The following is a 19,092-nucleotide window of genomic DNA, read 5'->3' as shown; positions in this document are numbered from 1 at the left end:
TTTTTCCAGCCAATCCTAGGACTTACTAATCTACTGGTCAACCTCCCTAACTGCGCAATTTCTTACCTCGTGGTCTATTAAGCACGTACACAATTAAGAGGACCAAAAATGGCGTCACAAAATAAAAGGAAAATTGATATTTATTTCTCGGGGAGGGAAAATAATTAAGGGGCAAAAAGGAAGGAATCTGGGAAGGACATTTATCTGAACAAACTGGGACCAAGGGTTCCAACACCAGGATTTTAAGACGATAGCAAGTTGACAATCTTTGGGGCAAAATCTTTGTTTGGTACCACAAAATAGCATATAATTTCACTTTCACGTGGCACAATCTTTTTGACTACTCATGAAGGATGCTAGAAATTTTCATTTTTGCCTGAATGAACCCTCTTCCGATTATTTAAGATTAGCTTGATCCTACTTGGGGTAAAATCGTAGTTTGGTGCCACAAAATGGTAGAAAACGCAACTTTAACGTGTCAAAATCTCTATAACTACTCCAAAAGGAGACTAGAACTGTAAAACCCTCTCTCGATTTTCTAGGACCATTTGTTCTATAAGATTCTTCTGGGAAAAAACAATAACCAGTATCCATGGCCTTTCTTCTAGGAAAAGATGTAAAATTTAACGCTTTCGTAGATAGTAGTTGTGATAGTAGTTGCAAGTAGTTCCCGTAGCAGTCGAAAGTAGGCGAAGTTACAGTCGCAAATAGTTGCAGTTGCAGTTGCAAGTAGTCGCAATAGTAGTAGCAGTAGCAGTGGTTATTGTAGTAGTAGCAGCAGCAGCAGTAGTAGTAGTAGTACTAGACCAGAAAGTGGTAACTTAATACTCCTAGCTGTTCCTAGGATATTGTAGATACACTCTTTGTATAACCTGTATGCGCATACTATTTTTCATTTAGTTCAACATCCCCCTTGACATTCCCTAAAGTTTAAACTCAATACTCTTAACCTTTGGGACACCCCCAGGTTCATACATTCCCCCTTTTTCCAAAAATAAATTTATATGTAATCATTGGGCATATTGAATGCAAGTCCATTGTTTTGGGGGAGGGGGGAGGGTCTTGTCATCCTCTGACGCATAGCTTTTGGACGTTTCGATTATTTCTGAACAAAATGGCTATTTCAAAATTTTAGTCACTATTAAAGGTGACATCTAAAAAGGAATAGGGTGGCTTGCTGCCCGCCACTCACTTTTGACTCTTCAAAAAGGCTCCAGAACTTCAGAACTTTCTATGACAGCTATCCATGCAAAATGGCCTTGTGAAAAAAAAAAAATGAAAAAGATAATAGATAATACATGGAGAAAACTTCGCTCTTTACTCGAGCAGTGCTATTGTGCTGCCTATGACTGAAAGACCTATTGCAAATCTGATGTAGTTGCGCGTATACGTGTACCTAAAAAAAAAAAAATCTTTTCCAAGATGACATGCAAGAGTACTTAAATGAGAGACATTCTTGTTATTTCTCGACAAGTAAATTCATGGATATTTCTATAAGGCGAGGTAGGGGGGTGTTCCCCCTCCCCCCCCCCCAAAAAAAAAGCATAAATAAGGCAAGTCAGATTAAAATATAAAAAATCATGAGTAAAACTCTGAAAAAATTAGTAATGTTGGGGGAATCGACGTATTTTATCTTGGAAATTAATTAGATATTTCAGGGTTTATACGTTACCATACACCTGGTCGTGTCATTTGGTGTATATTTTGGTTAGCACAATAGTGCAAAATTTGAATTCTACGTGCTAATTTTCAAAATTGCTGAGACGAATGAACGAACTTGTGAATTAAAAATTATTACAAGATTTGATTTTTTCATTGGTGTTGTCCTTGTTCGGAATGTTTTGTTTGGAAGTGCACGAATTTATTCGAATTCTAGTCGCTTACTATTTCCGCTATTAGCATTGAAGGGCTAGCTCATTTTACTCAAAAAAGATTCTTTTTATTTAATGTCAAATTTCGAAATGTCGTCTTTATTTATCTATCAATCTATTTTGTCGTCAACTGTGGAAATTTATAGTTTTAACCTTTTTTTTATTTATTTTTTACTTTTTAGGAAAGGCTTACTGATTTGGTTTTTTATCTTTCTTTTTTCTTTTTTATTTATGTGATTGGATTTTTTTTAGTCCCAATTTATTGATAACGTTCATGGTTTTTCTTTTCATTTTTTCAATTCTTGGTTTCTCAGAAAAAAAAGCTTTTTTCCTATTACGCAGAACTTGTTTAACTGGAAAATCTGCAAACACTTTATTTAAAATTATCTTGTAAAAAGCAGCTTTTGAATTTCCTCTTCAGTTCTATCCTAATCCTTTGCTTTTTCAGGGACCAATTACTTTTTGTTTTGCTTCATATCACGTCAGAGGTTTTGGGACGAGGTCAAGCCAGGTCTAATGATCCTCCAGCTCTACAAGACCGTTTAGCTGATGCAATTCTTGAAACTTTAATTGTAACCTGGATTCGGGCCAATCTTCAAGTTCCTGTATCTGGAAGCCTTTGGGACCAATTTGTCAAAGTCCTTTCCTCACTATCTGATTGGGAAACTCTTGTTCTTCAATGGGCGGTATTGTATTTGCTGGTTTTGCAGTCCTTTCAAGCTATTTTTGTGAAGGGGTTCAATTATGGGAATTTTTTTTTTTTTTTTGCGTAATTTAGCGGTATTATATTTGTTGATTTTGCATTCCTTTCAAACTATTTTTGTGAAGGGGTTCAAATACGGGAATTTTATTTATTAAATAATTTCTGAGACCACACTGGCTAATCTTGATAAACAAAAAATCGCGAAGAAAGGAAGAAAACTAGGACAATTAACAGCCAGTGAAAAAATTGAAAAATTATGCAAATATTTCGGTCAAGACCTCCGCTTGACCGTCCTCAGTGCAGAATAAAACTTATAAAAATATAAAAACCAAACCTTAAAATAAAAACACCAAACTAAAATTGGACGACACTTTCCTAGTAACGCTGAAAGGGTAACTGAATAAAAAACACAAGTCTAAATGGCATTTCAGAATTTCATTTTGCGTAAAAGAATTTCATTTTGCGTTACTAGGAAAGGGTCGTCCAATTTTAGTTTGGTGTTTTTATTTTAAGGCTTGGTTTTTATATTTTTATCAGTTTTATTCTGCACTGAGGACGGTCAAGCGGAGGTCTTGACCGAAATATTTGCATAATTTTTAAATTTTTTGACTGGCTGTTAATTGTCCTCGTTTTCTTCCTTTCTTCGCGATTTTTTGTTAATTTTATTTATTTATTTTTTAACGTAATTTAGTGGTATTATATACGTTGATTTTTAATTCCTTTCAAGCTATTTTTGTGAAGGGGTTCAACTATGGATTTTTTTTTTTTTTTTTTTTTTTTTTTTTTTAGTGTAATTTAGCGGTATTATATTTGTTGATTTTGCGTTCCTTTTAAGCTATTTTTGTGAAGGGGTTTAACTGTGGGAATTTTATTTTATTTTTTGTGTAATTTTTATATCTTTTATAACTGTTGCCTAGCCAAAACGTGCGTATTTTCAAGTTTTTTTTTATTGAAAAAGATAAAATCCCATAATAAAATAACAATAAAATGTTAAAGTTCAAAAAATCTTATTTCCAATTTAGGGCTTGTGTCTTTTCTGGGAATGTTAGGGGATCCAATTGAACCATGGTCGCAGCATGCCTCACAACCTAGTAAAGAATGAAGTTCAGTCCATAGTAACCGAAAACTTAAAATGTGCTTTCTAAAAGCCAGAATATTATTTGTACTTTACTGAAAAAAAATTCAAATGAATTTATTGAAAAAAAATGTGCATTGTCAGTTTAATATACACATGCTGATATCTATTCCTTAAAATCTTAATTAATTTTGATTTCTTAAATTTATAAAAGTGAAAAAATTTAAAAGAACTTATTTTCAGTAAAGTACAGATTATATTCTGGCTTTTAGAAAGCATAGGGTTTAGAACCCTACCCAGATTAATTTCTGCTCGTTTTGAGTTTGACTTATTTTAATCTCTGTTTGTTTTGGGTTTCATTCATTTATTGATACTGATTTGTGGTAGTTATATGCTTGGTAAATTATTTGATTCTAATTTTGTTCATTTTTGGTTTAACGGAGTTCTTTACTCTTTTTTTTTTGAAAAACTTATTTTGTGCAAAAAGTTTTTTCGATTAATTTCTATTCGTTCTATATTGACATAGTCTTTTTCAAGGAGAAAGATTGAGCCTCTTCTGAAGTTAAAAAATCATCGCTTCCATAAAAAATTGAAAGGGCAACAGCCCTATCAATTTCCAATCGAATGAGCCCTTTTTGAAATTTTTACTACAACGCTTTCTATAAAAAAACATTATTTGCCCCAGGGCATCACTTAAAACCATAGCCAAGGCTCTGGAGGGGGGGGGGGGGGGTCATCCTCAAAGACTTACTTTCCATAACTTTCAACTACGTTCAACAAAATGGCTATGTCAAAATTTTGATTGTATGTGTCTGGGGAAATGGTGGGCGTGAGAGGGGGATTAGTTACCCTCTAATTACTTTGACTATTAAAAAGGGCGCTAGCCCTCTCTATTTCCAACTGAATGAGCCCCTTTTGAAATTTCTACGACAAGGCTATCTATACAAACCTTATATGCCCCCAGGGCATAACTTACAACCTTTGCCCTGGGGGCTTTGTCATCCTCAAGTACATAATTTCCAGAACTATCAACTACATTGAACACAATTGCTATCTCAAAACTTTGATTGGATGTGTTTGGGAAAGTGGTGGGTGTGAGAAGAGGGTCAGTTACCCTCCAATCATTTTCGACTATTAAAAAGGGCACTAGCCCTTTTAATTTCCCACCAAATGAGCCCTTTTTGAAGTTTGTAAAACATCGATTTCTATAAAAATCTTATATGCATCCAGGGCATAAATCACAACCCTTGCCCTGAGGGCTATGGGGGGGGGGGGGTTGTCATCTTCAAAGACATAATTTCCAAAAATTTCAACTACGTTAAAAAAAAATGACTGTCTCAAAATTGTGATTGTACGTGTTTGGGGAAATGGTGAGCGTGAGAGGGGGTTAGTTGCCCTCCAATCATTTTCAACTATTAAAAAGGACACTAGCCATTTCAATTTCCAATCGAATGAGCCCTTTTTGAAGTTTCTATGACAACGCTTTCTATAAAATCTTAAATGCCCCCAGGGCAGAACTTGCAACCCTTGCCCTGAGGGCTCTGGGGGGGGGGGGGGGCGGGGGTTGTCATCCTCAAAGATGGTTATCTCAGAATGTTGATTGGATGTGTTTTGGGAAAAGGTGGGCGTGAGAGGTGGTTAGTTGCCCTTCAATCATTTTCGACTACTTAAAAGGGCACTAGCCCTTTGAATTTCCAATCGAATAAGTCCTTTTTGAAGTTTCTTCGACAAAGCTTTCTAAAAAAAACCTTATATGCCCCCAGGACATAACTTACAACCCTTGTCCTGAGGACTATGGGGAGTGTCCTCCTCAAAAACATAATTTATATCTGGAAATCAACTATGTTGAACGAAATTGCTATCTCAGAATTTTGATTGGATGTGTTTTGGGAAATGATGGGCGTGGAAGAGGTGTTGGTTGCCTTCCAATCACGTTCGGCTATTAAAAAGGGCACTAGCCATTCCAATTTCCAATCAAATGAGCCCTTTTTGAAATTTCTACGACAAGTCCTTCGATACGAACTGCCCTGGCCAAAACCAGAAAACAAATAAATAATACATTGTGCCAAGCCTATGATTTAAGACTTTTTTATGGTTGAGACTTCTTAAAAGGTTTAGACACGGTGGTGGTTCTGGCCTTTTTTTGCCCGGTGCAAAATCTTGATTAGAAAACTTTTCAGGCCAGATTTTAACAAAATTTGAATACCAAATATCCCAAAAAACATTAAAATCAATAAAATTTCTTCTGATTACTTATATTTTGAGGAATGGTGATTACGATATGAGAAAATGAAACTTTCATATTGAATTTACTTATACTGCCAACTGCATCCTCTACCTTATTTCAATAAAAATAAAATTTTAAAAATTACAAAATTATAATAACCGTTAGATTATTTATTTAAAATTTTGCGCCTCTAAAATTTTTGCGCCCGTGTTAATTACCCCCTATGCCCCTCCCCCCCACCCAAAAAATGTCTCTGTTTAGACTTCTATAAGATTCTCTTATAGATTCTACTTAAAGATTCTACTTTTTCTTCTTTTATGTGTGAGATTTATTAAATCGAGCCCTATTTTCGATTTTGCTCAGAAATTTCCTCTGAAATATGTAATTGTGAAATAACCTAGGTATTCAAATCCAGTGCAAAGCGAAATTAGTTTGAAAAATGAACAGGGACAAATGTTGTCATTAAATGTTCAATTGGGAAACTTCATCATCGAATGACTAGGCCATTTCTTACTTATTGTTATTTTATCATGTATATCGATTTCTTTTAACTTAAATATAATTAATATTTGGCTTATTCTGTCTCTAATAGTTCTAAGCCATACTAAATTTGTTTTCTAGTTTATCTTAGCTGGTTTAGTTTTTTGTCAGTCGCGAAATACCATAATAAAGATCCGTCATTTTTGGGTAATAACATGAATAAGGCGCAAAGCGCTAACAGTGGTAAAATAGAGAACCATTATCTTTTTCTTATTCATCTTGGTTTGAAACAACATCCAGCTATTGATTCGAATGGCTATTGTCTCGCAAGGAGGGCAGTTTTTTTTTCAATTGGGCTATATCTACTTTTCACGAGAGTCAGATGTGGTCTTCCCGTACCATCTTAAAAATGAATTGAAACGTTGTGAAATCTGTTCTCCGCAATTTGTGCATTGGCTTTCTAAAATATAGAATCTTTGTCGCCCTTACTGCAATCATTAAGACGGGACTTTACTCTGTGCTTCCTGAATTTTCGATGTAAACTTTAATGTTGTCTAAAGTGTAGATAAGCTGTAATAAACTGTAGTAAACAAGTAATAAACTATAGTAAACTGTAATAATCAAGAAATAAACTGTAATGGTTTTTAACACTTATGTAAGCCGATCTTTTCTCTGAAGGCACTTGAATGTATAGCCTGTGGTCTGTTTCTTCATATAATTATTATGTTAACCAAGTACAATTCCCTATTAAACTGATTCGAACTTAATCTGATTAGGAATCGCCCCTTTTACTGGTACTGCTAGCTTCGTAATCATTATTATTCTTTCTTCATCCCCTGTCATGGGTGGCGGTGCCAACGTGGTACAATTAAATCGTTTTTGGTGCAACTTAGAGATCCTGGTAGAGTGTGGTACGTTTGAAAATTTTTGGTACAATACTGATTTCCCTGTACATTTTTTTTTTTTGCCCCTTATTTGCTTAGATTTCTGTTCAAGCTTTCGTTTATCAAAAAATTTTCTTCTTGTTATGGTACGATTTTAGTCGAAAACTGGCACTGTTTACTTCAAACTTTAACAACGCGGCCGTGGGTAGTAGCCTAATGAATTTAATAGTTTTAATTACTAATAAGTAGCTAAAGTAAGTAGCCTAATAGTTATATATATATATATATATATATATATATATATATATATATATATATATATATATATATATATATATATATATATATATATATATATATATATATATATATATATATATATATATATATATATATATATATATATATATATATATATATATATATATATATATATATATATATATATATATATATATATATATATATATATATATATATATATATATATATATATATATATATCCTTTTTTGTCTTCTTTTTAATTGTTTCTCAGTGCTATTTGCCAGCCCAAACTTTCTTCTTTTATTGCTTCTATGTTTTATTTGTTTAAACTGTCGCTTTTTCAATGCTCAATTTGTATTTTTATTATTTTTCAGGGGACTATGGACCGGATGACACGCATTCTTGCCAAGAATCTCTACAAGATTGACATGGATGACTTACCACTAAGTCGGTTGACAGAGCGAAAAGTCATCAGGCAGCGAGGAAATGGACCAGGAACCCTAAGGAACCAACGAAAAACACCCCAGAAACAAATACAACAGCTGGATTCAGTTTCTCGCTGCTTGTCGCAAGCAACACTTTCACCTGATTGTAGCGGCACAGTTTCTGCTATGTCCCCAGCTTTTCATAGAAGAAGTACAAAAATTCAGCTGCGAAGAACTTTTAGCGAAGGCTGTAATCGAGTAAGGTCTAAAGTGAGCAAAGAACAAAACAGGGGAATGGCTGACCCATTAAGTAAGTTTTCCCTTTAAGATATTTTTTAACATTTAAGAGAACCATTATTTCCTAGTTATTTGTATTATAAACGCGAAATATCGATTTGTATAAGGGTCAGCTTCCGATACTGCTGGGCCTACTGTAAGAGATCTATCGCTTTTTTTTTTTATCTTGAAAGCCTCAATCGCCACAAAGTCTTGCATAATTTAAATAGGCAGGTACCTAGGCAGTGGGGAGGGCTTCGTACATTGGCCAGTCCTCATGGAATTTTCAGAATTTTACCCAGGCTGTGCTATTATTGATACAGTTTTGTGCCCCTCCCCCGAAATAAACGTCTACTTTTTATTAAGGACTTTATGCATCAAGGAGTCAACTGACCCTTGTTCTCAAATTTAAAAGTAAAACTTAACTTCGTAATTATCTGGAATTACTGCTGTGGAAAGCTGCCGGAATTAGAAACTCTACCTGTTGAGCTTGAGAGTGGTGGTTAGTGGTTACTACATGCTACCATCTCAAAGTTCTCTTGGGGTTTGCTATCACCTTTACTGAGGATAAAAATAGGGCCTTTGACCGTTTCTTGTCTTTTAGAGCGACCACCTTTTCTTAGGAATATCTCTCCCAATGTCTTGGCTAACCACCCACGAAACAGGTAAATATTTAAGCAATGGTGCTTTGGTCCGTAATTATTTCCATAAATAAAAAAAAAATGGATATTTTGACTTCCGAGTTGCTCATTTTTTTATCATTTTCCCTGATGTAGTTTATAATTGTTTTAAATATATAAAATAATAATACGACAAAGAGAGTTTTCTTTACAGTTGACCACTCCGAGGAAGATGAATATGTATTTGGAGCTCAGTACCGCCTTCGAAGCTACACCTTCACAAATCCGAGCCCGATCAGCAGATGGTACTCTTGCGATTCCTTCTTCAGGAGAAAGAGTAAGAGTTCCTTGATCTTAAGATTTTAAGCTTAATATCTTGATTTTAAGTGTATCTTATTTTTCTCACACAATTTGCCTATTGTTTCTTTTCAGTCAAGTTGTGTTTCACTAAAATTTTACCTCAAGAAGCCTCTTGTGTTCAAATATGATTAATCATGTACACAAGAGTCCATTCGTCCCTTCTTTAATAAAAATACTACAACTTCTCGTGATTTACTTTACTTTTCATATAAATAGTTGTTTTTTTTATTCGTTTTACCCACCCCATTTCTAGATGTGAACCCTCTAAAATAAATTCATGCATATGCGCCTATACGCATAATGGTTATAGTACCTTTTTGATATGAGCAACATTGCCAAAACGTTACGTCTTGTTTCTGTGTTATACATATGAACTAAAAAGAGATAAAATACGATTTGTCTTCACGCGACCCACGATTCTTCGGGCGTATTAAAGGGTATTCGGATTCTAACATTCTTTTGTTCATCAGTATTGTCATTTTCCCATAAAATAAAATTCAGTAAGGGCTCTTAAGCCCTTTAGGACTAGGCCCTGGTCCTTATCATGGTAATAGGTAGGCCTGCATCCAAGTGGCTTGGGCCACCTCCTGAAATATTTCGCGGGTAATTTCTTATATTTTAAAAATAGTTCTCACCTTTTATCAAACTTCAACGCTCTTAAAATCGGTCAATTGCTCATTCGTAGTAATATCTGTTAGTTTTAAGCTTGAATCATTATATGACCTTATTTTTGTTGGAATGTGTTTTAAAATGGCTCCTTTACTTTTCCTTAAAAAAAACCTCTAAAAAGTGGCACAATAGACATTTCCCCAAATTTGACAATTTAAATTTATGCTGATCTTCAAAAATAAGGAGAAAATAATGTTATTCTTTATGAAATTTGTGTAAGGAGACTACAAATTACACTACATAAAATGTTTGTTGTTAGTGTTGGCTTATTGTCTTGCGAAAAATAAAACAAATCTCTGGATTTTTGATAATTTTTACCAGAGTATTTATGTTTTGATTCCTCGTTTTATTCTATTACCTCGAAAACACCCACTAAAATTAGAATTTCTATAGGTGTCCACAATAATTAATTTATTTTACAGAAAACTCACTTGATGAAAATGATGACTACAGTCAGTGTCCTTCTCCTACCTCTTCTAGTGGTGTCGAAAGCTCGTCTATTCGAGACACTCATCATGATGCTCTCAATTCCAACTTAGAAAATCAAAGCCTTGGTAAGACATTTTATTTGTTTTTTTTTTATTCTTCTGCTATTGGTTACTCAAACTAAAAGGTCATGATTCTTGCAAATTTCATAAATTAAAATCTTATTTGCCATCCAGTTTTGAGTTATCGTTTAAGTTACAAGTTTTGGTTACAATCGATTAAAAAAGAATGTCGATTCTCGCAAGTTTCATTGATAGAAAAAAATGTGCCATCTAATGCGCCTGCAGATAATTGTCAATGAATTTAGATGTCGGGTAACGTATTATAAAATGTAAAATCTGTTCAGTTGCAGATTAGCATCAAATACGGTAGTTTACCAAAATAATCCAAAAGAGTAAGCTGTCTTTTGTAGAAGATTGCAGGAGCGGTATTTCTTTATTCAGCTATTGAAAGTGATTTAAAAATTAAAAATAAAATAGAAAATGAGGAATCCAGAAAAGCTCAGTAGTTATAAAACTGAAAAGAAAAAATTAGAAGTGAAACTGGAGTTGAATTTTCGATACCCAGGTCAGGCTTTAGGTGACCTGAGTTGGGGCAGTAGCTGGCTAAATCTGACACCCCTGAAATTTAAAGATGTATTAAATTGGGAATCTGATGAGTAAGGAAGCTGCTAAGTTTTGCTTAGGTTGTGAAGATATTAATAGCACAATGCTAGTTGCTCATTATGACTAAATAGTGCATTATATCAGTCATAGTAATATACGCCCCTGTATAATCGATTGGTGTAGATACTAGTGAATCAGATGAATTTTACTTACAGCTGCAGGAACAAATAAACAGGATCCCAGACAGAAATATGGTATTTTATTAGGGGATTTCAATGCCCAGGCTGGTAGAAATATGGATAGATGGTATCTTAGCCTGGGTAAATATCGTGTAGGAAAAGAAAATAGTAACGGTTATGCTGCTGCAATTTTATTGGTGTAACAGTCTAGTTGTAGCCAATATAGTATTTGGTCATAAAATGGCCCATAAATTAAGATGGTACTCACATGATGGTAAAACTGTCAAACTTATTAATTATGTTATTCTTAACCGAAGACTGGAAGGATCGATCCAAGATACTAGGGTATATAGGAGTGCTGTTATGGATGTTAAAAGTAAAGATTACCGTCTAGGGAGATTTTTTGGCGGGGGTGAGGTAACCCAAAGGTGAAATTTAGGAAGAGAACTATCTTCCGACAAGTTACGACGTAGGCAGACTCCAGAATGAGAATTTTTGAGAAACTTTGTCGGAATAATCGAATATAAAAACTGGAGACTTTACGATTTGACAATGAAGAAGATGGATGGAATAATTTTTGGAAAATAATTTGGGAAGTAGCAGATAGTGGCTTAAAAATGGAAGCTGTAAATACAGCTAAGAATATTCGTGAAATGTTTTAAGTTTGGTAGAGAAGAAGAGGGGCTGGTACAAGAAATATCTGAGTGATATATCACATGAAAATAAGGGGACTGTTAGGAAAGTGGAGAAAACATTAAAGTATGAATTGAGAAGATGTTGAGTGAAGGCCATGGATAAATTGCTGAAGATCTGGAAGATGCCGCCAGATGGTATAAAAATAGAATATTGTACTGATATGTAAAAAAAATTAAGAAGGGGCAGTCAATCCGCACTTGTCTCAGTTAAAAATAGGAATGGGGCCACAAATAGCGATAAAAAAGTTGAAGAGGGATGGGCAGAATATTTAGGGAATGTTCTAAACCGTGATAAAGCTACAGGAAATGATATAGAACATAATAAAAAAGCTTGTGGCACTTAAGAAATGAAGGAAGATTTATCTTGCGAGGAAGAATTAGAGACAATACTTAAAGGATTACAAAAATAATGAGGTCCCAGGTGATGATTATTTGGTAAATGAGTTTTTAAATGTGGTAGTTTTGAAGGTAGAGGTAAATTACTGAAGATTATGAATATGATTTTTGAAAAAAGAGAAATAACTAGCAATTTTAGCAAAAACATTGATTAACCCTTCTATAAGAAAGGTTATATGAGTGAGTGTGGCAATTATCTAAAAATTAGCTTGATTTCGGTAGGAAGCAAAGTACTTAGTATGACGATACTTTAAAACCTAGAAATGCTGTAGATATAGCTTTAATGTAAGAGCAGTGTGGCTTTAGAAAGGGGAGAGGATGCGTTGACCAAATTTTCACTCTTAGATTAAAAATTGAGAAGTGCCTACCCCTTTAGTTCTCAGTTTTACTGATTATAAACAAGCGTTTGATTCAGCTGATAAAAAAACTTTAGCGGAAGTCCTATCCTTATATGGTAGTCCAGATAAATACATTAAAATGGTTAATGCTATGTATTTGAATACCATTGCTGCAGATAAGGTGGAAATGAGGTTAGTAGCTGCTTTGGTATTGAATCAGGAGTTAAGCAGGGCTCTATCCCCATTTATATGAATCATATTAATGGACTCTGTCATAAGGAACACGGCAAAGGCTATGGGAGAACATGGAATGAAATGGGAAATCAAAACTCTCCTAGATTGAGATTAAGCTGATGATTTGAATGTTTTAGATGTCAATCTTAGCAAATGAATGAATTCTGGATGCGTGAAAGTTCAGGGAACAAGAATCAGTTAGAAAATCAATGCTAAGAAGACTAAGTCGCTAAGACTGGGAATAAGTAAAGGTGAAAAGATGATACTGGGTAACAAGAAGTTTGATCAAGCGGATAGCTTCTCTTACCTAGTTGGTATTCTTAGTAAAGATAGTGGATGCATTGAAGATGTTAAAATGGAATATCCAAGGCTCAAGATGTTTTTTCACAGTTGAAAAAACTTTGGAAGAATAGGAAGATAAGTCTGCGAACCAAGATTATAATATTGGAAGCTGCAGTGATGACAGTAGTTAAATATAGTTCTGAAACGTGGGCGCTCTGAAAGACGGCTTTGTTAAGTATTTTCTAGAGGAATTGTCTACGGATTCTTTGGGTACCCATCTGACTAACCGTATTTCAAACAGTAAGCTCTACGAAAAACTTGGTTCTACCCCGTCTTTTTGGGCTATAATTAGAGGAAGGTTGAGATGGCTGGGACACGTTCTGAAACTTAAGGATGACGGATTTCCCTTTCTGTTGTCGAAGATTTTATTTGTGGAAGATCGTCCTTTTCGGTCAAGGATCTAGGATCAGACGAAAAGCAGATCGTCTCCGTTCTTGGGAGGGTGCAAAGAGGGAGGCTTGAAATAGATTTAAATGGAGGAGGAGTGTGCGCAGCTGTGCTAGTCCCAGGTGGCTTGATGCTGAAGTGACTTGTTAATAGTAGTAGTAGTAATAAAATAGGGGTGCCGATGACTAATTTTGCTGCTCATGGTAATCAGTAAGATAACTTAAGACCATGGTAGTATACATGTGTATAAAGGGTACCAGTGGGGGTTATTAATTGCTAAAAACTTGACACTATTAACGTCTAGGTTAATAGTATACATAGAAGTAAATAGGGAACAAATTTATGTTTATGTATTGCCCCTGTCCCCCACCAAGAACTGAAATTGAAGATATAAGAATTAGACATATATTTTTCTAGAAAATATCGATAGCTGTTCAACCTTATATTCAGGGTGATACTCTAGTGTCATCTGTTTTATTTTTTGGTTTTCAAAGGGTACTGGAATTGTCAAACGGCTATCCAAATTTAGATGTCTTTGGGACCTTAATTAAGCAAGGTATCCCCAGTTTATATCCAAAGGAGCACCATCTCGGGTACTAAAGGTTCGATTTTAGGGGAGACTGGAAATATAAAAAAGAAAGAAAAAACTGCTTTCTTTTTTTGATATTAGAACAAATATTTGAATTGGAGTGTATCCTTTACATGATTACCCTGCAGTAAGGAAAAAAAAACAAAAAAAAAAAAACAAGCAACCTAGGGTAGGTAAGAATACCCAAAACAGACAAGGGTAGGCAAGGTCGTGACTATTAAACGTCAAGTATAATAGAATACAAATAGTTAAAGACGAAACGAGAATATTGTAATAAATGAAAATGACAATCGACTATAAACTAAGAATAGCAAACTAAAATAACAGGAATAAACGACTACATATTACCCAGTCTGACTAATCAGAGGGATACCACCAGTCAATATGGGCTCTGCCACTTTAAATCTGATACCCAGAGTTTGTGAGTGGCCTGCCAAAATAATAGGATAGCCAAAGTATTTCACCTTTTTTTAAACACTCATTGCATATATACGTACAAAAATCTTAAATGATAAAATGCTGCAAAATTTACAGAATCGAAAAAGAGTATGCCTTGTCTTAACCATGTGGAAGCTGGAAATTTTTTTATTTGAAATTCTTTGGGTCATAAAATGTCCAAACCAAGTGGACAAGTAGCTATTTCCCAATTTTGAGTGGCCTGCCATGCAGAGCTTTTTTCATTTGTTGTATTTCTTGTTTATTTGTTTTTTATATGATTTTCTCCCCGTTATCCTTCTATTGTGACCATTTTCCCTAGTATATTTAAGACCCTAAACGTCAGTAAACAGTAGCGAGAAGAGGCTGTGAACACCTTGGACCTGTGAGCTACACGACTATTGCTTGTATTTTTCCCCTCAGTTTTTGTCGAACTTTTTCTATAGAGATTTGACGGGTACAAAATACAAACGTAATTGAAAAGAACACAAAAGCACCTCAAGTCCGTCCCTCTTTGCCCCGAAAGACTGACTTTATGGAGATTGTTTATGCAAAGGGAATAAAAGCTTAGAAACAGATCTGTAGCCTAGGGATCTGAGATTTAGTTCTAAAGTCCAAATTTTCCCCTATTCACTGCTTTTCTACTTGCATGAACAGAAAAAAACTTATAGAAATGGATTTACAGCTCATGGGTTTAAAAAGGTTCTCACAACCTGTTCTAGCAATAACTTTCATTCAAAGTGGATGAATGAAACTTTCAGGAGCCAAAATTAAGAATATTCAGGCCAAGTCCGTGGCAAGAAGACTGGCTCGCTTCCACTCCCATCCCTCCTTCCCCCTAAAATTGACTTTCCATGAAATCATTTGTACTAAAATAGAAATCATTTGTACAAGGGAAATAAAATATTAAAACAGATCTTTAGCTAATGGATCTGAGAAGATATTCAAAAATTCAAAATTTTATCTCACTTTCCTACTTGCAGGAAAGGGGAAAAAACTTATAGAAATGGATGTAGAGCTCATGGGTCTGCGAAGGTTTTCTTAACCTCTTCTAGTCATTACTTTCCTACGTTTAAGCCCTGAAAGATTCTAGGAAAATTGGTCCTAATCTTAAATAAAGATACAAATTAGACATAGAATCAGTCTCGAATATTAAGTCTATGGCAAAGCCTAGCTTTGCTAAGGCCCTCACTCCAAGAAAGCCAGACTCTTTAAACCAAAACTTGGCCAAACGTTAAATTTTTTTGTCAAAATTAAAAAGAAAATTGAAGGCCCTCAATATTGTATTTGGTTGAGATAAGAGCTTGAAAACGTCTCCCGAGGCTGTAATTAGGACAGAAGATACACTCGTGAATGTTTAATTCATGTTGTTCAACAGCTTTCTGAACTAGAACAAAGCTACAAAAGCTGCTAACAGGGAACATCAATGCTAGAGGAAGGGGTGAGGTTTTTTTCTTTTTTTTTTTTTTTTTTTTTTTTTTTTTTTTTTTTTTTTTAAGTGACACCACAAAAGAAGGTATTTTAAAAATCTAGGGGCGGGGGTAAACTTTATTCCTTTTGGTTTTTCTATTGACAATAAAAACCTAAAAAATGTTTTTTTTTTCTCAAAATGTAGGGCGAGGGGACAATGCCCCCTCCCCCCTCCATGGAACCCATGTTCTTAGAATGTGATTTTGCCCTAAGTTTCCACGTATAATTGTTCTTTATTGTTATTCTAAAGCAGATGAAATAGGAACGTGGTAATGTATGACTATTTTTGTTTAAGTTCATGACTTCGGAGCTCTTTATTTTTTGAACAGATACAATTGAAAGTGCCAAAAGTGAAACAAGCTCAGTTATGCTTGGTGGAGTGCGAAGGGGATGGCTTCCTGACAGTGCTGCTCTCCTCTGGCAGAGGATGCTCTGTTCGCTTGGGGATGTGAATGAGATAGAGAGTCCAGCCATGCATGCCTTAGTCTTCAAAAAGCTTCTAAGCCTAGCTGATGCTTTAGTCAAGGTGAGAAACAAATCTTATGTCGTTTAAAAAGGTGGTATGGAGTAGTTTTTGTGAAACATTTTTTTTTCATTATCATACTATAAGGTAAGGGCTTAGAGCTTAAAAAAAGATAATACTTTACTATCTGGGCTGCGAAATTTTCTAATTTGTCGCGTGAACAGACTTGCTGTCCACTATAAATAAAACAACCGCATATATATTTGTGTGTATGATTTCCTTAATTTCTTTGAAAAGAGATGCTCTCGCGGAAAGCCTAAGAACATCACATTTTTTTTTCACCTGTAAGCAATATAAGAAAACAAATTAACATATTTGGAAAAGAGTTATTTGTTAGCCCTGAGTGAAATATTCCTTGTGAAGTAACTACTATAACAATACAGTTATCACTTCATTTTCATCAGCAAACCATTATTAATTGGAATTATTGTATTTGCTGGATTTGTTATGGTTATTGAATCGATTTTTATCCAAGCTGCATGCTACATTCTTGTAGATGGTTAATTCTAAAAACCCTTTGCATTGCACATCTAAAGCTCTAAATTTCACAGTTTTAGTTGTTAAAATCTATTGATATTTCGTGTTCTTGGCTAAATAGACTAAGAAAAGATTGTATCCTATATTTTTTTTTTATCCAAGCTTCATGCTACATTCTTGTAGATGGTTAATTCTAAAAACGCTTTGCATTACACATCTAAAGCTCTAAATTTCACAGTTTTAGTTGTTACAATCTATTGATATTTCGTGTTCTTGGCTAAATAGACTAAGAAAAGATTGTATCCTATATTTTTTTTTTTAATGATTCACCAATTCATACAACTTCTCTAGTAAACAAATAAATCCAAAAGGAATTCGTTAGCATTGCAGTGAAATTAAATAAAAAAAGTTTTGTTTCAACTGAAAGTAAGGAGCAACATTAAAACTTAAAACGAACAGAAATTATTACGTATATGAGGGGTTCGCCCCCTTGTCAGTACCTCGTGCTTTACACTAAAGTTCGAATTTTGTTCCAATTCTTTAAGAATGACCCTTGAATCACAAAGGCCGTATAATTAGAATAAATAGCTCTTTTGAAAGTACTAAACAAACTTTTGCGTCGAGAGGAAAGGTACTGACTTGGGGGTGAACCTCCTCATATAAGTAATAAGTTCTGTTCGTTTTAAGTTTTAATGCTGCTCCTTACTTTCAGTTTTTTATTTAATTTCTGATTGTTTTATAAATAATGCTGGGAGACCCGGCGCCCCCTTCCCCCATAAAAAATATTTCTTCCCCCATGAAAACTTCCTGAAAGATCATTGAAAGATCTTCCCACGTAACCCCCTCCCCGATCCCCTCCCCCACTAGAAAAAAAACCCTGAAAACGTCCGTATACTTCCCAATAACCAATACTATATGTAAACAATGGGCAAAGTTGATAAATTGCAGCTCTTCTCCCGGGGACTGTGGGGGATTAAGTCATCCCCAAAGACATAGTTATTAGATTTTTTGACTATGCTGAACAAAATGACTATCTTAAAGTTTTGATCGGGTGACTTTGGAAAAAATGAGCGGGAGAGGGGGTCTAGTTGCCCTCCAATTTTTTGGTCACTTAAATAGGGCACTAGAATTTTTAATTTCCTTTCGAATGAGTCCTCTTGTGATATTCTAGGACCACTGTGTCGATACCCCTGGGGAAAAAACAACAACAACAACAAAACAAATAAACATGCATCCGCGATAAAAAAAAATACAAAAAAAAAAAAAATACAACATTCCACATTTTTGCAGATAGGAGGTCAAAAACTCTACAGTGGGGTTCTCTGATATGCTAAGTCTGATTTTCAATAACATTCTATGAATTTTAGGGGATGTTTTCCCCTTTGAGGCAAATTTTCTCAGACTCGTAACTTTTGATTGGTAAGACTAAACTTGATGAAAAATTATATATTTGAAATCAGCATAAACATTCAAGTATTGTCCTCTATTTGTATAAATGCTTAATTCTACCATCCTAAAATAAAAATGTAAACTATCAGAATCAGTATATTTTTATATGTTCTACATTATAGCATTGATCTATATGATTTATAACATTTTTAAAAGTGGTTTACTCTTGATTGAAGCTATTTTCTGTTCATTTTTAAATTTATTATGTATTAATAGTAAAATTCTTTGTTGTGGTAATAGGGAGTCGACAGTGCTTGGGCCACAATCTAGGACTTATCAACTCTTTTCAGTATGGTTGTCAATCAAGCCCATATCCAGGGGGGTTATCGAGTTTGAACCCCCCCCCCTGGAATTTTTTCCGGCTCGTAAAAAAATTACGAAAATGCATATAAATAAATTTTCGATGCGTTTTGCAGGTTTTTTTTACCCCTCCCTCCCCCCGGAAAAAATCCTGGATACGCCCTTGTTCACCACTATGGTTTTTGCAACTGAATCGTGTATGGTCTAGTATATCATTTTTTTTACTGAGGCTTTGCGTCAAAGTTTCCAGTGTTGTCGCCTTTCTGTAAAGATAATCGGAAGAAAATTGGTATGTAAGAATATATGTTGTCGCCAGAGTTATTTCTTATAGA

General features: G+C 34.6%; 1 protein-coding gene across 3 annotated transcripts in view; it reads left to right on the top strand.

Moving 5' to 3' along the window:
• The window catches only part of LOC148950095 (ral GTPase-activating protein subunit alpha-1), a 246,939-nt gene that overhangs the window by 105,539 nt on the left and 122,308 nt on the right, over nucleotides 1-19,092 (top strand). For all 3 annotated transcript variants that reach the window (XM_089092126.1, XM_089092128.1, XM_089092125.1), the window contains exons 12-16: nucleotides 2,320-2,557; nucleotides 7,880-8,240; nucleotides 9,041-9,163; nucleotides 10,278-10,409; nucleotides 16,341-16,537. In XM_089092126.1, coding sequence (XP_088948252.1) covers nucleotides 2,320-2,557; nucleotides 7,880-8,240; nucleotides 9,041-9,163; nucleotides 10,278-10,409; nucleotides 16,341-16,537 — 1,051 coding nt within the window. The remainder of the gene's footprint in view (nucleotides 1-2,319; nucleotides 2,558-7,879; nucleotides 8,241-9,040; nucleotides 9,164-10,277; nucleotides 10,410-16,340; nucleotides 16,538-19,092) is intronic.

Source organism: Artemia sp. Qi Xiang Cuo, chromosome 7, assembly GCF_049724085.1.
Source record: "Artemia sp. Qi Xiang Cuo chromosome 7, ASM4972408v1, whole genome shotgun sequence".
NCBI lineage: Eukaryota > Metazoa > Arthropoda > Branchiopoda > Anostraca > Artemiidae > Artemia > Artemia sp. Qi Xiang Cuo.
Note: the sequence above shows the minus strand (reverse complement) of the source record. Positions and strands in the feature narration are given on the sequence as shown.